A 19,248-nucleotide genomic window follows, 5' to 3' on the forward strand; every position below is an offset into this window, starting at 1 on the left:
TAATAATATACTCTAGTATAATGACATGTTAAACTATTCATAACAATATACTCTACTGTAATGACATGTTAAGCTATTCATAATCATAATATACTCTAGTATAATGACATGTTAAACTATTCAGAATAATATACTCTAGTATAATGACATGTTAAACTATTCATAATAATAATATACTCTGGTGTAATGCCATGTTAAACTATTCATAATAATAATATACTCTAGTGTAATGACATGTTAAACTATTCAGAATAATAATATTGAATATTCAGAAACTTACATCAGATCCACTAGAACCCTGGGGACCTCTGGGACCTGGGGGACCAGGTGGACCCTGTCAACGTAAACAATCAACAATAACACCATGTCAACATAAACAATCAACAATAACACCATGTCAACGTAAACAATTAACAATAACACCATGTCAACATAAACAATCAACAATAACACCATGTCAACGTAAACAATTAACAATAACACCATGCCAACGTAAACAATCAACAATAACACCATGTCAACATAAACAATCAACAATAACACCATGTCAACGTAAACAATTAACAATAACACCATGTCAACGTAAACAATCAACAATAACACCATGTCAACGTAAACAATCAACAATCACACCATGTCAACATAAACAATCAACAATAACACCATGCCAACATAAACAATCAACAATAACACAGTGTCAACATAAACAATCAACAATAACACCATGTCAACGTAAACAATCAACAATAACACCATGTCAACATAAACAACAAACAATAAACATTAAGACCGTGACATCACAACAGGCCGGATCCAATCAAGCAGTTTGGATCTACTTGGACATCTGTACTGTGGTGTGATTCCAAAATGGCTGCCTCACCATTGGGCCGACGTCTCCGTTCTCTCCCTTCTCTCCTGATGTACCAGGCAGCCCCTGAAAAAAAAGGAGAGACGCTCTTTAATACTCAACAACAAAGACGTGTGCACACTGAACAATATATCGTGGTCCACAATGATGATACCAATTTGAAATGGATACGGGCAGCTCTTGACATTTTCATTACACTATTTTATCTAACTTTCCTAACAACATATCAATAACACTGATTACACAATATAGATATTTTAAATGACATATTTATCATACTGTAGCATAACAGAAATGAACTCAAACATTCATTAGAAATGCATGCTTTTGTACAACTGAGTGTTCAGAGATCCACAAGCATCGCACTGCAGCATAATACTGTGTAATACTGTGTGTGTGTGTGTGTGTGTGTGTGTGTGTGTGTGTGTGTGTGTGTGTGTGTGTGTGTGTGTGTGTGTGTGTGTGTGTGTGTGTGTGTGTGTGTGTGTGTGTGCTTGGGTGGGTTTGTGTGTGTGTGTGTTCATGTTGAACACATGAACAAACCGAAAACTCTTGCAGAATAAAGACATAATTATTCAGCAGGAACACCTAGGTAATTATGGTCTACGGGAGGCCTGGCTGCAATCACACCATCTAAATTACAAGCCGCGATGTGATTTGTCAACATCCACAGGAAACAGGAACTAAAGCTAGCTGAAGACAATCAGTTGTTTTCTTGTGTTGTAAAGAGAGGCAAAGAGAGCGAGAGAGAGACAGAGACAGAGAGAAACAGAGAGAGAGAGAGAGACAGAGAGAAACAGAGAGAGAGAGACAGAGAGAGAGACAGAGACAGAGAGGGAGAGAGGGAGAGAGAGAGACAGAGAGAGAGAGAGAAGAGAAAGAGAGAGCGAGAGAGAGAGAGCGAGAGAGAGAGAGAGAGAGAGAGAGAGAGAGAGAGAGAGAGGAGAGAGAGAGAGAAACAGAGACAGAGACACAGAGAGAGAGAAAGTGGGAGAGAGGGAGTACTGTAATTGATATGAGGGCGTAACAATACAGTTGTAATAGGTTCTTTTCAAACTGAACTGACAGGAATATCAGTCATCGAGACACTATATGAGAAACATTATGGTCATATACAGTGGGGAGAACAAGTATTTGATACACCGCCGATTTTGCAGGTTTTCCTACTTACAAAGCATGTAGAGGTCTGTCATTTTTATCATAGGTACACTTCAACTGTGAGAGACAGAATCTAAAACAAAAATCCAGAAAATCACATTGTATAATTTTTAAGTATTTAATTTGCATTTTATTGCATGACATAAGTATTTGATACATCAGAAAAGCAGAACTTAATATTTGGTACAGAAACCTTTGTTTGCAATTACAGAGTTCATACGTTTCCTGTAGTTCTTGACCAGGTTTGCACACACTGCAGCAGGGATTTTGGCCCACTCCTCCATACAGACCTTCTCCAGATCCTTCAGGTTTCGGGGCTGTCGCTGGGCAATACGGACTTTCAGCTCCCTCCAAAGATTTTCTATTGGGTTCAGGTCTGGAGACTGTCTAGGCCACTCCAGGACCTTGAAATGCTTCTTACGGAGCCACTCCTTAGTTGCCCTGGCTGTGTGTTTCGGGTCGTTGTCATGCTGGAAGACCCAGCCACGACCCATCTTCAATGCTCTTACTGAGGGAAGGAGGTTGTTGGCCAAGATCTCGCGATACATGGCCAAATCCATCCTCCCCTCAATAGAGTGCAGTCGTCCTGTCCCCTTTGCATAAAAGCATCCCCAAAGAATGATGTTTCCACCTCCATGCTTCACGGTTGGGATGGTGTTCTTGGGGTTGTACTCATCCTTCTTCTTCCTCCAAACACGGCGAGTGGAGTTTAGACCAAAAAGCTCTATTTTTGTCTCATCAGACCACATGACCTTCTCCCATTCCTCCTCTGGATCATCCAGATGGTCATTGGCAAACTTCAGACGGGCCTGGACATGCACTGGCTTGAGCAGGGGGACCTTGCGTGCACTGCAGGATTTTAATCCATGACGGCGTGGTGTGTTACTAATGGTTTTCTTTGAGATTGTGGTCCCAGCTCTCTTCAGGTCATTGACCAGGTCCTGCCGTGTAGTTCTGGGCTGATCCCTCACCTTCTTCATGATCATTGATGCCCCACGAGGTGAGATCTTGCATGGAGCCCCAGACCGAGGGTGATTGACCGTCATCTTGAACGTCTTCCATTTTCTAATAATTGCGCCAACAGTTGTTGCCTTCTCACCAAGCTGTTTTTCTATTGTCCTGTAGGCCATCCCAGCCTTGTGCAGGTCTACAATTTTATCCCTGATGTCCTTACACAGCTCTCTGGTCTTGGCCATTGTGGAGAGGTTGGAGTCTGTTTGATTGAGTGTGTGGACAGGTGTCTTTTATACAGGTAACGAGTTCAAACAGGTGCAGTTAATACAGGTAATGAGTGGAGAACAGGAGGGCTTCTCAAAGAAAAACTAACAGGTCTGTGAGAGCCGGAATTCTTACTGGTTGGTAGGTGATCAAATACTTATGTCATGCAATAAAATGCAAATTAATTACTTAAAAATCATACAATGTGATTTTCTGGATTTTTGTTTTAGATTCCGTCTCTCACAGTTGAAGTGTACCTATGATAAAAAGTACAGACCTCTACATGCTTTGTAAGTAGGAAAACCTGCAAAATTGACAGTGTATCAAATACTTGTTCTCCCCACTGTAGTTGATTTATGTTGGTCATTGGAGAGAGAGCTAATTTATTTACCTCTGCCATTATAAACACAGTGAATACTGAAACCTCTATCACTTGAATACCATTATTACCAATGTCTTAAGAATTAGATAAAGAACAAGGCCAAGCAGGTGAATAGAATGTGCTAATGTTATTGTGATAATGTTGTTATGAAATGTTTTTATTATTATAACGCTGTGATAATAGTTTTGTTATGATAACGTTGTTGTGATAATAATACGAACAAAATGTTTAATGATAATGATACTATAATGCAGTTATGATAACGATGTGATGCTAATGTTGTTGTGATACTGCTATGATAATGTCGAGATAGTGTTATTCTGACAATGCTGTTATGATAATGCTGTATTGCTAATGTGGCTATGATAACGTTTTTATGATAATGTTGGTATGAAACTGTTGCTGTGACAATGCTGTTGTGATTATTTCGCTGTGATAAGGTTGCAGCGATAATGCCGTTATGATAACGCTGTTAGTATAATGCGGCTATGATAATGACATTTTAACAATGTCAAGAGAATGCTATTCTGATAATGTCGACGTGACAATGTTGATATGATAACGGTGTTACGATAACGTTGTTAGGATAATATTGGTATGATAATGTTGTTGTGATAGTGTTGTTGTGATAATTCTCTTGTGATAATGCCGTTACGATAATGTTGTTGTGATAATGATGTTGTGATAATGCTGTTATGATAATGTTGTTGTGATATTGTTGTTGTGATAATTATGTTATGATAATGTTGTTGTGATAGTGTTGTTGTGATAATTCTCTTGTGATAATGCTGTTATGATAATGTTGTTGTGATAATGTTGTTGTGATAATGCTGTTATGATAATGTTGTTGTGATATTGTTGTTGTGATAATTCTGTTATGATAATGTTGTTGTGATAGTGTTGTTGTGATAATGCTGTTATGATAATGTTGTTGTGATATTGTTGTTGTGATAATTCTGTTATGATAATGTTGTTGTGATAGTGTTGTTGTGATAATGCTGTTATTCTGACATTGACTTTTAATAGAGCAGCTCAGTGCAAGTTGTCTCAACTATTTCAATGATAAGCTATCCTTTGATATAAAACATCCGTCAGCCACTGTAAACATTGAGTGTGTGTGTGTGTGTGTGTGTGTGTGTGTGTGTGTGTGTGTGTGTGTGTGTGTGTGTGTGTGTGTGTGTGTGTGTGTGTGTGTGTGTGTGTGTGTGTGCGCTCTCTACAATCATCTGTTCTGTTGAATTATTGATTCCAGACTGGGTGGGTATTAATGGCTGTGATTTGATAGCTGAAAGCTGTTATTTCAAAAGGCAGGGATGTGTTTGCATTGGTAGTGACTAACACCAAGCGTATGCTGAGGCTCGGGAGGGACAGAGATATAGATGAGTAAATATCACATTTTGATGACTCTTCTGGCAGTATTCCCATTGACTGAGCAGCGCTGCAGAAAGAGAAGGGAAATGCCAACGCATAAAGTCAACGTTTATGGATTCATTCGGTCTGAACTGATGCATTTCAGTCTTCCTCAAATGACAAAAAGATGTATCAGGTGTGTGTGTATGGATGTGTGTATGGGTTTGTGTGTGTATGAGTGTGTGTCTGTGTGTGTGTGTATGTGTGTATGTGTATGAGACTCTCTCAGTAACATTAGTCCACAGACAGAATGACTGGAAACCAATGGAGACTCTCCCAGTAACATTAGTCCACAGACAGAATGACTGGAAACCAATGGAGACTCTACCAGTAACATTAGTCCACAGACAGAATGACTGGAAACCAATGGAGACTCTCTCAGTAACATTAGTCCACAGGCAGAATGACTGGAAACCAATGGAGACTCTCCCAGTAACATTAGTCCACAGACAGAATGACTGGAAACCAATGGAGACTCTCCCAGTAACATTAGTCCACAGACAGAATGACTGGAAACCAATGGAGACTCTCCCAGTAACATTAGTCCACAGACAGAATGACTGGAAACCAATGGAGACTCTCCCAGTAACATTAGTCCACAGGCAGAATGACTGGAAACCAATGGAGACTCTCTCAGTAACATTAGTCCACAGGGAGAATGACTGGAAACCAATGGAGACTCTCTCAGTAACATTAGTCCACAGACAGAATGACTGGAAACCAATGGAGACTCTCCCAGTAACATTAGTCCACAGGCAGAATGACTGGAAACCAATGGAGACTCTCTCAGTAACATTAGTCCACAGGCAGAATGACTGGAAACCAATGGAGACTCTCCCAGTAACATTAGTCCACAGACAGAATGACTGGAAACCAATGGAGACTCTCCCAGTAACATTAGTCCACAGGCAGAATGACTGGAAACCAATGGAGACTCTCTCAGTAACATTAGTCCACAGGCAGAATGACTGGAAACCAATGGAGACTCTCTCAGTAACATTAGTCCACAGACAGAATGACTGGAAACCAATGGAGACTCTCCCAGTAACATTAGTCCACAGGCAGAATGACTGGAAACCAATGGAGACTCTCCCAGTAACATTAGTCAACAGGCAGAATGACTGGAAACCAATGGAGACTCTCCCAGTAACATTAGTCCACAGGCAGAATGACTGGAAACCAATGGAGACTCTCTCAGTAACATTAGTCCACAGACAGAATGACTGGAAACCAATGGAGACTCTCCCAGTAACATTAGTCAACAGGCAGAATGACTGGAAACCAATGAAGACTCTCCCAGTAACATTAGTCAACAGGCAGAATGACTGGAAACCAATGGAGACTCTCCCAGTAACATTAGTCCACAGGCAGAATGACTGGAAACCAATGGAGACTCTCCCAGTAACATTAGTCCACAGGCAGAATGACTGGAAACCAATGGAGACTCTCCCAGTAACATTAGTCCACAGACAGAATGACTGGAAACCAATGGAGACTCTCTCAGTAACATTAGTCCACAGACAGAATGACTGGAAACCAATGGAGACTCTCCCAGTAACATTAGTCCACAGACAGAATGACTGGAAACCAATGGAGACTCTCCCAGTAACATTAGTCCACAGGCAGAATGACTGGAAACCAATGGAGACTCTCCCAGTAACATTAGTCCACAGGCAGAATGACTGGAAACCAATGGAGACTCTCCCAGTAACATTAGTCCACAGACAGAATGACTGGAAACCAATGGAGACTCTCTCAGTAACATTAGTCCACAGGCAGAATGACTGGAAACCAATGGAGACTCTCCCAGTAACATTAGTCCACAGGCAGAATGCCTGGAAACCAATGGAGACTCTCCCAGTAACATTAGTCCACAGGCAGAATGACTGGAAACCAATGGAGACTCTCCCAGTAACATTAGTCCACAGACAGAATGCCTGGAAACCAATGGAGACTCTCTCAGTAACATTAGTCCACAGACAGAATGACTGGAAACCAATGGAGACTCTCCCAGTAACATTAGTCCACAGACAGAATGCCTGGAAACCAATGGAGACTCTCTCAGTAACATTAGTCCACAGACAGAATGACTGGAAACCAATGGAGACCCTCTCAGTAACATTAGTCCACAGACAGAATGACTGGAAACCAATGGAGACTCTCCCAGTAACATTAGTCCACAGGCAGAATGACTGGAAACCAATGGAGACTCTCTCAGTAACATTAGTCCACAGACAGAATGACTGGAAACCAATGGAGACCCTCTCAGTAACATTAGTCCACAGACAGAATGACTGGAAACCAATGGAGACTCTCCCAGTAACATTAGTCCACAGACAGAATGACTGGAAACCAATGGAGACTCTCTCAGTAACATTAGTCCACAGACAGAATGACTGGAAACCAATGGAGACTCTCCCAGTAACATTAGTCCACAGACAGAATGACTGGAAACCAATGGAGACTCTCTCAGTAACATTAGTCCACAGACAGAATGACTGGAAACTAATGGAGACTCTCCCAGTAACATTAGTCCACAGACAGAATGACTGGAAACCAATGGAGACTCTCTCAGTAACATTAGTCCACAGACAGAATGACTGGAAACCAATGGAGACTCTCTCAGTAACATTAGTCCACAGGCAGAATGCCTGGAAACCAATGGAGACTCTCCCAGTAACATTAGTCCACAGGCAGAATGACTGGAAACCAATGGAGACTCTCTCAGTAACATTAGTCCACAGACAGAATGACTGGAAACCAATGGAGACTCTCCCAGTAACATTAGTCCACAGACAGAATGACTGGAAACCAATGGAGACTCTCTCAGTAACATTAGTCCACAGACAGAATGACTGGAAACCAATGGAGACTCTCCCAGTAACATTAGTCCACAGGCAGAATGACTGAAAACCAATGGAGACTCTCTCAGTAACATTAGTCCACAGACAGAATGACTGGAAACCAATGGAGACTCTCCCAGTAACATTAGTCCACAGACAGAATGACTGGAAACCAATGGAGACTCTCCCAGTAACATTAGTCCACAGGCAGAATGACTGGAAACCAATGGAGACTCTCCCAGTAACATTAGTCCACAGGCAGAATGACTGGAAACCAATGGAGACTCTCCCAGTAACATTAGTCCACAGACAGAATGACTGGAAACCAATGGAGACTCTCTCAGTAACATTAGTCCACAGGCAGAATGACTGGAAACCAATGGAGACTCTCCCAGTAACATTAGTCCACAGTCAGAATGACTGGAAACCAATGGAGACTCTCTCAGTAACATTAGTCCACAGGCAGAATGACTGGAAACCAATGGAGACTCTCCCAGTAACATTAGTCCACAGACAGAATGACTGGAACCCAATGGAGACTCTCCCAGTAACATTAGTCCACAGACAGAATGACTGGAAACCAATGGAGACTCTCCCAGTAACATTAGTCCACAGACAGAATGACTGGAAACCAATGGAGACTCTCCCAGTAACATTAGTCCACAGACAGAATGACTGGAAACCAATGGAGACTCTCCCAGTAACATTAGTCCACAGACAGAATGACTGGAAACCAATGGAGACTCTCCCAGTAACATTAGTCCACAGACAGAATGACTGGAAACCAATGGAGACTCTCCCAGTAACATAATTTTCACAGGCAGAATGACTGGAAACCAATGGAGACTCTCCCAGTAACATTAGTCCACAGGCAGAATGACTGGAAACCAATGGAGACTCTCCCAGTAACATTAGTCCACAGACAGAATGACTGGAAACCAATGGAGACTCTCCCAGTAACATTAGTCCACAGGCAGAATGACTGGAAACCAATGGAGACTCTCCCAGTAACATTAGTCCACAGACAGAATGACTGGAAACCAATGGAGACTCTCTCAGTAACATTAGTCCACAGGCAGAATGACTGGAAACCAATGGAGACTCTCCCAGTAACATTAGTCCACAGACAGAATGACTGGAAACCAATGGAGACTCTCCCAGTAACATTAGTCCACAGGCAGAATGACTGGAAACCAATGGAGACTCTCCCAGTAACATTAGTCCACAGGCAGAATGACTGGAAACCAATGGAGACTCTCCCAGTAACATTAGTCCACAGACAGAATGACTGGAAACCAATGGAGACTCTCCCAGTAACATTAGTCCACAGGCAGAATGCCTGGAAAACAATGGAGACTCTCCCAGTAACATTAGTCCACAGGCAGAATGACTGGAAACCAATGGAGACTCTCCCAGTAACATTAGTCCACAGACAGAATGCCTGGAAACCAATGGAGACTCTCCCAGTAACATTAGTCCACAGACAGAATGACTGGAAACCAATGGAGACTCTCCCAGTAACATTAGTCCACAGGCAGAATGACTGGAAACCAATGGAGACTCTCCCAGTAACATTAGTCCACAGACAGAATGACTGGAAACCAATGGAGACTCTCTCAGTAACATTAGTCCACAGACAGAATGACTGGAAACCAATGGAGACTCTCCCAGTAACATTAGTCCACAGACAGAATGACTGGAAACCAATGGAGACTCTCCCAGTAACATTAGTCCACAGACAGAATGACTGGAAACCAATGGAGACTCTCCCAGTAACATTAGTCCACAGGCAGAATGACTGGAAACCAATGGAGACTCTCCCAGTAACATTAGTCCACAGACAGAATGACTGGAAACCAATGGAGACTCTCCCAGTAACATTAGTCCACAGACAGAATGGCTGGAAACCAATGGAGACTCTCCCAGTAACATTAGTCCACAGGCAGAATGACTGGAAACCAATGGAGACTCTCCCAGTAACATTAGTCCACAGGCAGAATGCCAGCTAGAAAGTGGACTGTATGGAGATGGATGTTCAGTACTGTCTGCATTAGTAGCAATAGCTGTGTGTGTGTCTGCACTGTCTGCATTAGTAGCAATAGCTGTGTGTGTGTCTGCACTGTCTGCATTAGTAGCAATAGCTGTGTGTGTGTCTGCACTGTCTGCATTAGGAGCGGACTGGTTGAGCTTCACATTTAACCTATTTTATTCTATTCTAAATTTGTCTGATATTAAATAATGAATTTGACAGATCAATGTGATTTTTTGTTGTTGTATTGAACGAAATGTTCTAAATTGCTTTAACATGCACATTCACATTGCATAGCAGTGGGGGGGAAATGTAGCGGTGGCAGCCTATCATAAGAGTTAGAGGTGTGACTTTTGGGAGCGTGGTGTTCAGTTAGTTATTTTTGGCCACCCGTGAGAGTGAATGTCATTCCAGGTAATGTGTTGTGATGTAAATATTTGTTGTTTAAAGTTAAACTCATACACGGCCAGTCCTAAATCTGTAATCATACCTGCGTAAAGAGCACGTGATAATATGGATACAATGTTGTCTACCTGCAACAACATGACAAATTGGGTTGTACTGTATATACATCGAACATCAGGATTTATGTTCTTTATTATATTTTTTAAAATGTATTATATTATTATTATTTAACCTTTATTTAACCTTTATTTAACTAGGCAAGTCAGTTAAGAACAAATTCTTATTTACAATGACGGCCTACACCGGCCAAACCATAACGACACCGGGCCAATTGTGCGCCGCCCTATGGGACTCCCAATCACGGCCGGTTGTGATACAGCCTGGATTCAAATCAGGGTCTGTAGTGACGCCTCTAGCACTGAGATGGAGTGCCTTAGACCGCTGAGGCCACTCGGGATATTAGGTATTGAATGTTGAAAGAAATAGGTTGCAACTTCAAATATAGGTTTGTTAACGATTAAATACAACCGTTGGCATTGAATCATATATTTGGTTTCAACAAATGTACTATTTTTTGTACTAATTGCAACCAATTAAAGAGATGTTTGTTTTAGACTAATTTTGACAGTGTAGTACATACCATTAATACAATGCATCAACGTTTTTTTTTTCTGTAAACTATATAGTGTGAGAATTATAGAGGAGAGATTAACTGAAGCCAATGATGGCGATGCCTGATGCCCGACGCTGTTTGTGTGTGTGTGTGTGTGTGTGTGCAGTGTGTGTATGCGTGTGTGTGGGTGTGTGTGTGTGTGTGTGTGTGTATGTGCGTGCATGTGTGTGTGTGTGTGTGCAGTGTGTGTGTGTGTGTGTGTGTGTGTGCAGTGTGTATGATGTGTAGTCGTACCTGCAGTCCGATTGGTCCAGGTAGCCCAGGGAATCCTCTGGATCCTTCGTCTCCCTTCTGGCCAAACATACCCTGCTGACCTCTGGGTCCAGACTCACCATCACTACCCTGGAGGTCAAAGGTCAGAGGTCAAGAGTTGGTGGAATCAGTACAAGTATTCTAGCTGGAGGCCTGAGAGGAAGTGAGGAGCTGAAATGTGCTGACTTAATCTGTGGGAGCAACATGGTAGAGAGAGAGAGAGAGAGAGAGAGAGAGAGAGAGAGAGAGAGAGAGAGAGAGAGAGAGAGAGGGAGAGAGAGAGAGAGAGAGAGAGAGAGAGAGAGAGAGAGAGAGAGAGAGGGAGAGAGAGAGAGAGGGAGAGAGAGAGAGAGAGAGCTGAGACAGTGAGTAGGTGGAGGCTGAGGTGTTGTGTTGCCTTTAGGGGGCGGGAATATGCAGAATTCTGTGTTTTGGATCTGACCTGACCTGTGGAGATCTGAGTTGAAGTAGGGTACGCCCTAAACGGCACCCTATTAGCTATGTAGTGCACTACTTTTGACCAGAAGCCTTTGGGTAGTAATGCACTATAAAAGATAGTTTTGCTTGGCCAGAATAACAGCCCAGTACATGGAAGACTGTGGAGTTTGGCTTGTGAGACTAGTGTAGAGGCTACTGCAGGACTGAGACATCATGTAGAGGTTTGAGAGACGGTTGCTGTTTCAAGGGAACAGTAAGACTTTAGTTAACTATTACAACTCTCTTCTCAGTGGACACAGCTTTGAAAGTCAGGGACAAATCTGTATCTACAGGTCTCTTAAAGATGTTCTGGGGCTGATCTGTATCTACAGGTCTCTTAAAGATGTTCTGGGGCTGATCTGTATCTAAAGGTCTCTTAAAGATGTTCTGGGGCTGATCCTTCTTTGCTTAAACATCCTAACCATATGTTCTCGCTATAGTCTTGTTGTAGTCTCGCTGTAGACTTGTTTTAGTCTTTGTATAGTCTTGCTGTAGTCTCGCTGGAGTCTCGCTGTAGTCTCGATGTAGTCTATCTCTAGTCTTGTTGTAGTCTCGCTGTAGTCTCGCTGTAGTCTCACTGTAGTCTCTCTCTAGTCTCGATGTAGTCTCTCTCTAGTCTTGTTGTAGTCTCGCTGTAGTCTCTCTCTAGTCTCGATGTAGTCTCTCTCTAGTCTTGTTGTAGTCTCGCTGTAGTCTCGCTGTAGTCTCTCTCTAGTCTTGTTGTAGTCTCTCTCTAGTCTTGTTGTAGTCTCTCTCTAGTCTTGTTGTAGTCTCTCTCTAGTCTTGTTGTAGTCTTTCTCTAGTCTTGTTGTAGTCTTTCTGTAGTCTTGTTGTAGTCTCTCTCTAGTCTTGTTGTAGTCTCTCTCTAGTCTTGTTGTAGTCTCTCTATAGTCTTGTTGTAGTCTTGTTGTAGTCTCTCTCTAGTCTTGTTGTAGTCTCTCTCTAGTCTTGTTGTAGTCTCTCTCTAGTCTTGTTGTAGTCTCTCTCTAGTCTTGTTGTAGTCTTTCTCTAGTCTTGTTGTAGTCTCTCTATAGTCTTGTTGTAGTCTTTTTGTAGTCTCTATATAGTCTTGTTGTAGTCTTTCTATAGTCTTGTTGTAGTCTTTCTGTAGTCTTGTTGTAGTCTCTCTCTAGTCTTGTTGTAGTCTTGTTGTAGTCTCTCTCTAGTCTTGTTGTAGTCTTGTTGTAGTCTCTCTCTAGTCTTGTTGTAGTCTTGTTGTAGTCTCTCTCTAGTCTTGTTGTAGTCTTGTTGTAGTCTCTCTCTAGTCTTGTTGTAGTCTTGTTGTAGTCTCTCTCTAGTCTTGTTGTTCTACTCTCATACAAGACAAAGGTAGTTTTGGTCTTGGGCATCTGGGTATTGAAGAAGATAAACGACTCCAACCGAAGTCACAGCTGCAGCCAGTCAGCTTGATCATTTGATATAATCAGATTTGGATCATATTTAGGCTGGGAGTGCCACCTGGCTCTGGTAGTGTGTCTCAGTAGGCAGGTCATTGCCCCACCAGACAGAGGCCGAGGCGATGTCCGTAAATAGAAACCTATTCCCTATGTAGTGGACTACTTTTGACCAGGGCCGATAGCATATAGGGAATAGGGTGCCAATTGGGATGAAGGCCTAGAAATGATCTAATAATATGACAGATAATATTACTGTCCTGATCACCTGCAGCACTGAGCTGTGGAATGAAATGCTCTCTGACTACAGGACAGATAATATTACTGTCCTGATCACCTGCAGCACTGAGCTGTGGAATGAAATGCTCTCTGACTACTGGACAGAGAACAAAGTGGTGGAGGGGGGTGATGCTAAGGTCTAATACAGTGTTATTAAGAGAGTTGGTGTGACTATATTGGTGTGACTATATTGGTGTTGGTGTGGCTAAATTAGTGTGACTATATTGAAATAACAAGAGAGAGGGTGTTGTGTTATGGAGTGGTGTCTGTCTGAATACAGGTGCTGAGGAGAGGGCTGAATTATACTGCACAGTGCATTACTGTGTGGTTGTACTGTGTGGCTGTACTGTGTAGTTGTACTGTGTAGTTGTACTGTGTAGTTGTACTGTGTGGTTGTACTGTGTAGTTGTATTGTGTGGTTGTACTGTGTGGTTGTACTGTGTAGTTGTACTGTGTGGCTGTACTGTGTAGTTGTACTGTGTAGTTGTACTGTGTAGTTGTACTGTGTGGTTGTACTGTGTAGTTGTACTGTGTAGTTGTACTGTGTATTTGTAGTGTGTGGTTGTACTGTGTGGTTGTATTGTGTAGTTGTACTGTGTAGTTGTACTGTGTAGTTGTACTGTGTGGTTGTACTGTGTGGTTGTACTGTGTGGTTGTACTGTGTAGTTGTACTGCGTGGTTGTACTGTGTAGTTGTACTGTGTGGTTGTACTGTGTGGTTGTACTGTGTAGTTGTACTGTGTGGTTGTACTGTGTAGTTGTACTGTGTGGTTGTACTGTGTAGTTGTACTGTGTAGTTGTACTGTGTGGTTGTACTGTGTGGTTGTACTGTGTGGTTGTACTGTGTGGTTGTACTGTGTAGGTGTACTGTGTGGTTGTACTGTGTGGTTGTACTGTGTAGTTGTACTGTGTGGTTGTACTGTGTGGTTGTACTGTGTGGTTGTACTGTGTGGTTGTACTGTGTAGTTGTACTGTGTGGTTGTACTGTGTGGTTGTACTGTGTGGTTGTACTGTGTGGTTGTACTGTGTAGTTGTACTGTGTAGTTATACTGTGTGGTTGTACTGTGTAGTTGTACTGTGTGGTTGTACTGTGTGGTTGTACTGTGTAGTTGTACTGTGTAGTTGTACTGTGTGGTTGTACTGTGTGGTTGTACTGTGTAGTTGTACTGTGTCGTTGTACTGTGTGGTTGTACTGTGCGGTTGTACTGTGTAGTTGTACTGTGTAGTTGTACTGTGTGGTTGTACTGTGTAGTTGTACTGTGTAGTTGTACTGTGTAGTTGTACAGTGTGGTTGTACTGTGTGGTTGTTCTGTGTGGTTGTACTGTGTAGTTGTACTGTGTAGTTGTACTGTGTAGTTGTACTGTGTGGTTGCAGTGGGATAACAAGAGAGGGGTGAGTTGAGGGCTGAGCTGAGGGGTGTCGGTTCAGGGTTGATGCGTTTGGTGAGAGGTTAAAGGTGAATTAATACTCACGGCGGGACCAGGAGCTCCGATGACACCTTGAAGACCAGATGGACCAGGAGGACCCTGTTCACCACCACCGAGACAGAGAGGGTTAACAACAAGGACAGAGACAGAGTTAGTGACAGTGTCTTCACATGCTAAAGCGCCGAACATTTATCTGTGGTTACTTTTATGATTCTAAATGAGCTGTCACCAACAATGGACAACCTTAAGGTCATTTGAGGTGACTGCAGGGCTGGCCCTAGCCAGATTTGGTTGGGGGGCCCCCACCTCGCAGCAAAACATTTTAGTGCCTCCCCCCACTGGACTGACAGTGGAGAGGAAAAAAAATTCTGCAATTCAAAAAAATGTCGCCATGGAGTTTAGAGAATATTTTGCAGTGTTTTGTCTTTTTAAAGCAAGTTTTCTGTAATTCTACACACTTTGACATGGGACGAAGAGAACATCGTGAATTTGTGTAACACATTTCATGCAATTCTACACCTTTTGCTCTGGGGCAGAGCAATTTTTGTTTCCCCCGTTTTTATAGCTAATTTCCTGCGATTATACATATTTTGACTTTGACTTACACCATGTTAATATGATATCTGAGTGAGGAGTGACTAACAAAATCAATGAGGGCTCCTGGGCACATGCTCTGCGTGCCCGGTGGGTATTCGGTTATGATTACTACAAGTTTACATAGCTGGTTAGACAAATTTAGCAATCACATTTTTTGGGGGGGCCGACATGGACTAATTGAGTGACTGTCAGTGACTGAAATAACATGACAAAAACTGCTTATGGAAAACCACATTTCGGGAATTGCATATATTTTTTGGTCGGGGTCTCTGGGTGACTTCCTTGGATGATTTCTCATCTTCTGGTCTCTGCACCAGTACAGGCTTTTCTCTGATTCCTGGTGAAGTTTCTCTAGACATATCCTACACAAGGAACATTTGATGAGAACTCACCTGTTCACCCTTGTCTGCTTTGCTTCCCTTCTGGCCAGGCTCACCAACCTCTCCCTGGGACAAAACACACAACAACAGTTGTGATAATGATACCTATACATTGTCTTTATACTGTATAGCGCCAAGGACTCAAAAGACGCTTGAAGTCCTCATTTTATTTTAGCTCCTCATAAAATCATTTCTGCCTCGCTGTTTAGTCGAGTCCAATATTTTCCAACTGTCACCTTTACTGTGATTAGGTGGTAAATATTATTTGTGGAGATTTTAATTTGATTGGACAACAAAGACCCTGGGTTGGTGTTTGCAATTAATTGATTACTTGGCTCGGTCTATCCCTCTATTGGCACTCCCACTGTCACGCTAACGCTACGGAGGACGTGACGGGGATCTGAAATGTGTGATGGGTGTGTGTGTGTGTGTGTGTGTGTGTGTGTGTGTGTGTGTGTGTGTGTGTGTGTGTGTGTGTGTGTGTGTGTGTGTGTGTGTGCACGTGCATACAGCTGCCTCTGCTAAAACATTTTCACACCAATCCATCACCATAACTTAACATGTCATAGAAAGTCATCGACACAAATAATATCTGCAATGTAACACTCCTAACCCACATACTACACTACTGCACTATACTGCACAGCACTAAACTACTATACTATACTGCACAGTTAAACTACACTACTGCACTATACTTCACAGTACTAAACTACTATACTATACTGCACAGTACTAAACTACTATACTATACTGCACAGTACTAAACTACTATACTATACTGCACAGTTAAACTACACTACTGCACTATACTGCACAGTACTAAACTACTATACTATACTGCACAGTACTAAACTACTATACTATACTGCACAGTTAAACTACACTACTGCACTATACTGCACAGTACTAAACTACTATACTATACTGCACAGTACTAAACTACTATACTATACTGCACAGTTAAACTACACTACTGCACTATACTGCACAGTACTAAACTACTATACTATACTGCACAGTACTAAACTACTATACTATACTGCACAGTTAAACTACACTACTGCACTATACTGCATAGTTAAACTACACTACTGCACTATACTGTAAAGTACTATACCACTATACTATACTGCACTACTGCACTATACTGCACAGTACTAAACTACTATACTATACTGCACAGTTAAACTACACTACTGCACTATACTGCATAGTTAAACTACACTACTGCACTATACTGTACAGTACTAAACTACTATACTATACTGCACAGTTAAACTACACTACTGCACTATACTGTACAGTACTAAACTACTATACTATACTGCACAGTACTAAACTACTATACTATACTGCACAGTTAAACTACACTACTGCACTATACTGCACAGTACTAAACTACTATACTATACTGCACAGTACTAAACTACTATACTATACTGCACAGTTAAACTACACTACTGCACTATACTGCATAGTTAAACTACACTACTGCACTATACTGTAAAGTACTATACCACTATACTATACTGCACTACTGCACTATACTGCACAGTACTAAACTACTATACTATACTGCACAGTTAAACTACACTACTGCACTATACTGCATAGTTAAACTACACTACTGCACTATACTGTACAGTACTATACCACTATACTATACTGCACTACTGCGCTATACTGTACAGTACTAAACTACACTACTGCACCATACTGCACAGTTAAACTACACTACTGCACTATACTGTACAGTACTATACCACTAATACTACACTACTGCACTATACTGTACAGCACTATACCACCAATACTACACTACTGCGTTATACTGTACAGTACTAAACTACACTACTGCACCATACTGCACAGTTAAACTACACTACTGCACTATACTGTACAGCACTATACCACCAATACTACACTGCTTCACTATACTGTACAGCACTATACCACCAATACTACACTACTGCACTATACTGTACAGCACTATACCTCCAATACTACACTACTGCACTATACTGTACAGTACTATACCACTAATAATACACCACTGCACTATACTGTACAGGTATACTACACTACTGCACTATACTGTACAGCACTATACCATTATACTATACTACACTACTGAACTTTACTGTACAGTACTACACCACTATACTATACTACACTACTGCACTATACTGCACAGTACTATACTAAACTGTACTACTGCACTATACTGTACAGTACTACACCACTATAATATACTACTACACTATACGGTACAGTACTATACTGAACTACACCACTGCACTATACTGTATAGTACTATATTACTATACTAGACTACTGCACAATACAGTACAGTATTATACTACTATACCATAATACAGTACATCACTGCACTATACTGTACAGTACTATACTAAAATACACTACTGCACTATATTGTACAGTACTATACTACTACTGCACTATATTGTACAGTACTATACTACTATACTAACCACACTACTGCACTATACTGTACAGTACTATACACTACTGCACTATATTGTACAGTACTATACTACTATACTAACCACACTACTGCACTATACTGTGCAGTGCTATACCACATTACTGAACTATACTATACTACATTACTGCACTGTGCTGTACAGTACTGTACTATATTACTTAACTATACTACTATACTACCCTGCTGAGCTATACCGTACAGTATTATACTACATTACGGAACTATACTATCATTCTATACTACCGAGCTGAGCTATACCGTACAGTACTATACTACATTACTGAACTATTCTGTCATACTATACTACTGAGCTAAGCCGTGCAGTATTATACCGCATTCCTGAACTATACTACAATACTACACTACACTACCACGTTGTACTGTACTATACTACAGTACTGCACTATACTATACAGCATTCCTGAACTGTACTCTGTATAGTACTGTTCCACATTACCGCACTGTGCTACTATACTATGCTACATTACTGCACCATACTGTACCACATTGCTGAACTGTACTGTACATCACTATACTACATTACTGAACTATACCGCGCAGTACTATACTACATTACTGCACTATATTGTACAGTACTATACTACATTACTGCACTATATTGTACAGTACTATACTACATTACTGAACTATACTGTACAGTACTATACTACATTACTGCACTATATTGTACAGTACTATACTACATTACTGCACTATATTGTACAGTACTATACTACATTACTGAACTATACTGTACAGTACTATACTACATTACTGAACTATACTGTACAGTACTATACTACATTACTGCACTATATTGTACAGTACTATACTACATTACTGCACTATATTGTACAGTACTATACTACATTACTGAACTATATGGTACACTACTATACTACATTACTGAACTATACTGTACAGTACTATACTACATTACTGCACTA

The 19,248-nt window shown here is 41.4% G+C and overlaps 1 protein-coding gene across 1 annotated transcript in view; it reads right to left on the reverse strand.

Annotated features, from left to right (window-relative positions):
• LOC139560287 (collagen alpha-1(XI) chain-like) overlaps positions 1–19,248 on the reverse strand; it is a 229,228-nt gene that overhangs the window by 48,106 nt on the left and 161,874 nt on the right. Inside the window, exons 42-46 of the mRNA XM_071376929.1 lie at positions 15,805–15,858; positions 14,861–14,914; positions 11,221–11,328; positions 881–934; positions 281–334 (exon numbers count right to left, since the gene is read on the reverse strand). Of these exons, the coding sequence (XP_071233030.1) occupies positions 281–334; positions 881–934; positions 11,221–11,328; positions 14,861–14,914; positions 15,805–15,858 (324 nt within the window). The remainder of the gene's footprint in view (positions 1–280; positions 335–880; positions 935–11,220; positions 11,329–14,860; positions 14,915–15,804; positions 15,859–19,248) is intronic.

This window comes from Salvelinus alpinus, chromosome 30, assembly GCF_045679555.1.
Source record: "Salvelinus alpinus chromosome 30, SLU_Salpinus.1, whole genome shotgun sequence".
In the NCBI taxonomy this organism is placed as follows: domain Eukaryota; kingdom Metazoa; phylum Chordata; class Actinopteri; order Salmoniformes; family Salmonidae; genus Salvelinus; species Salvelinus alpinus.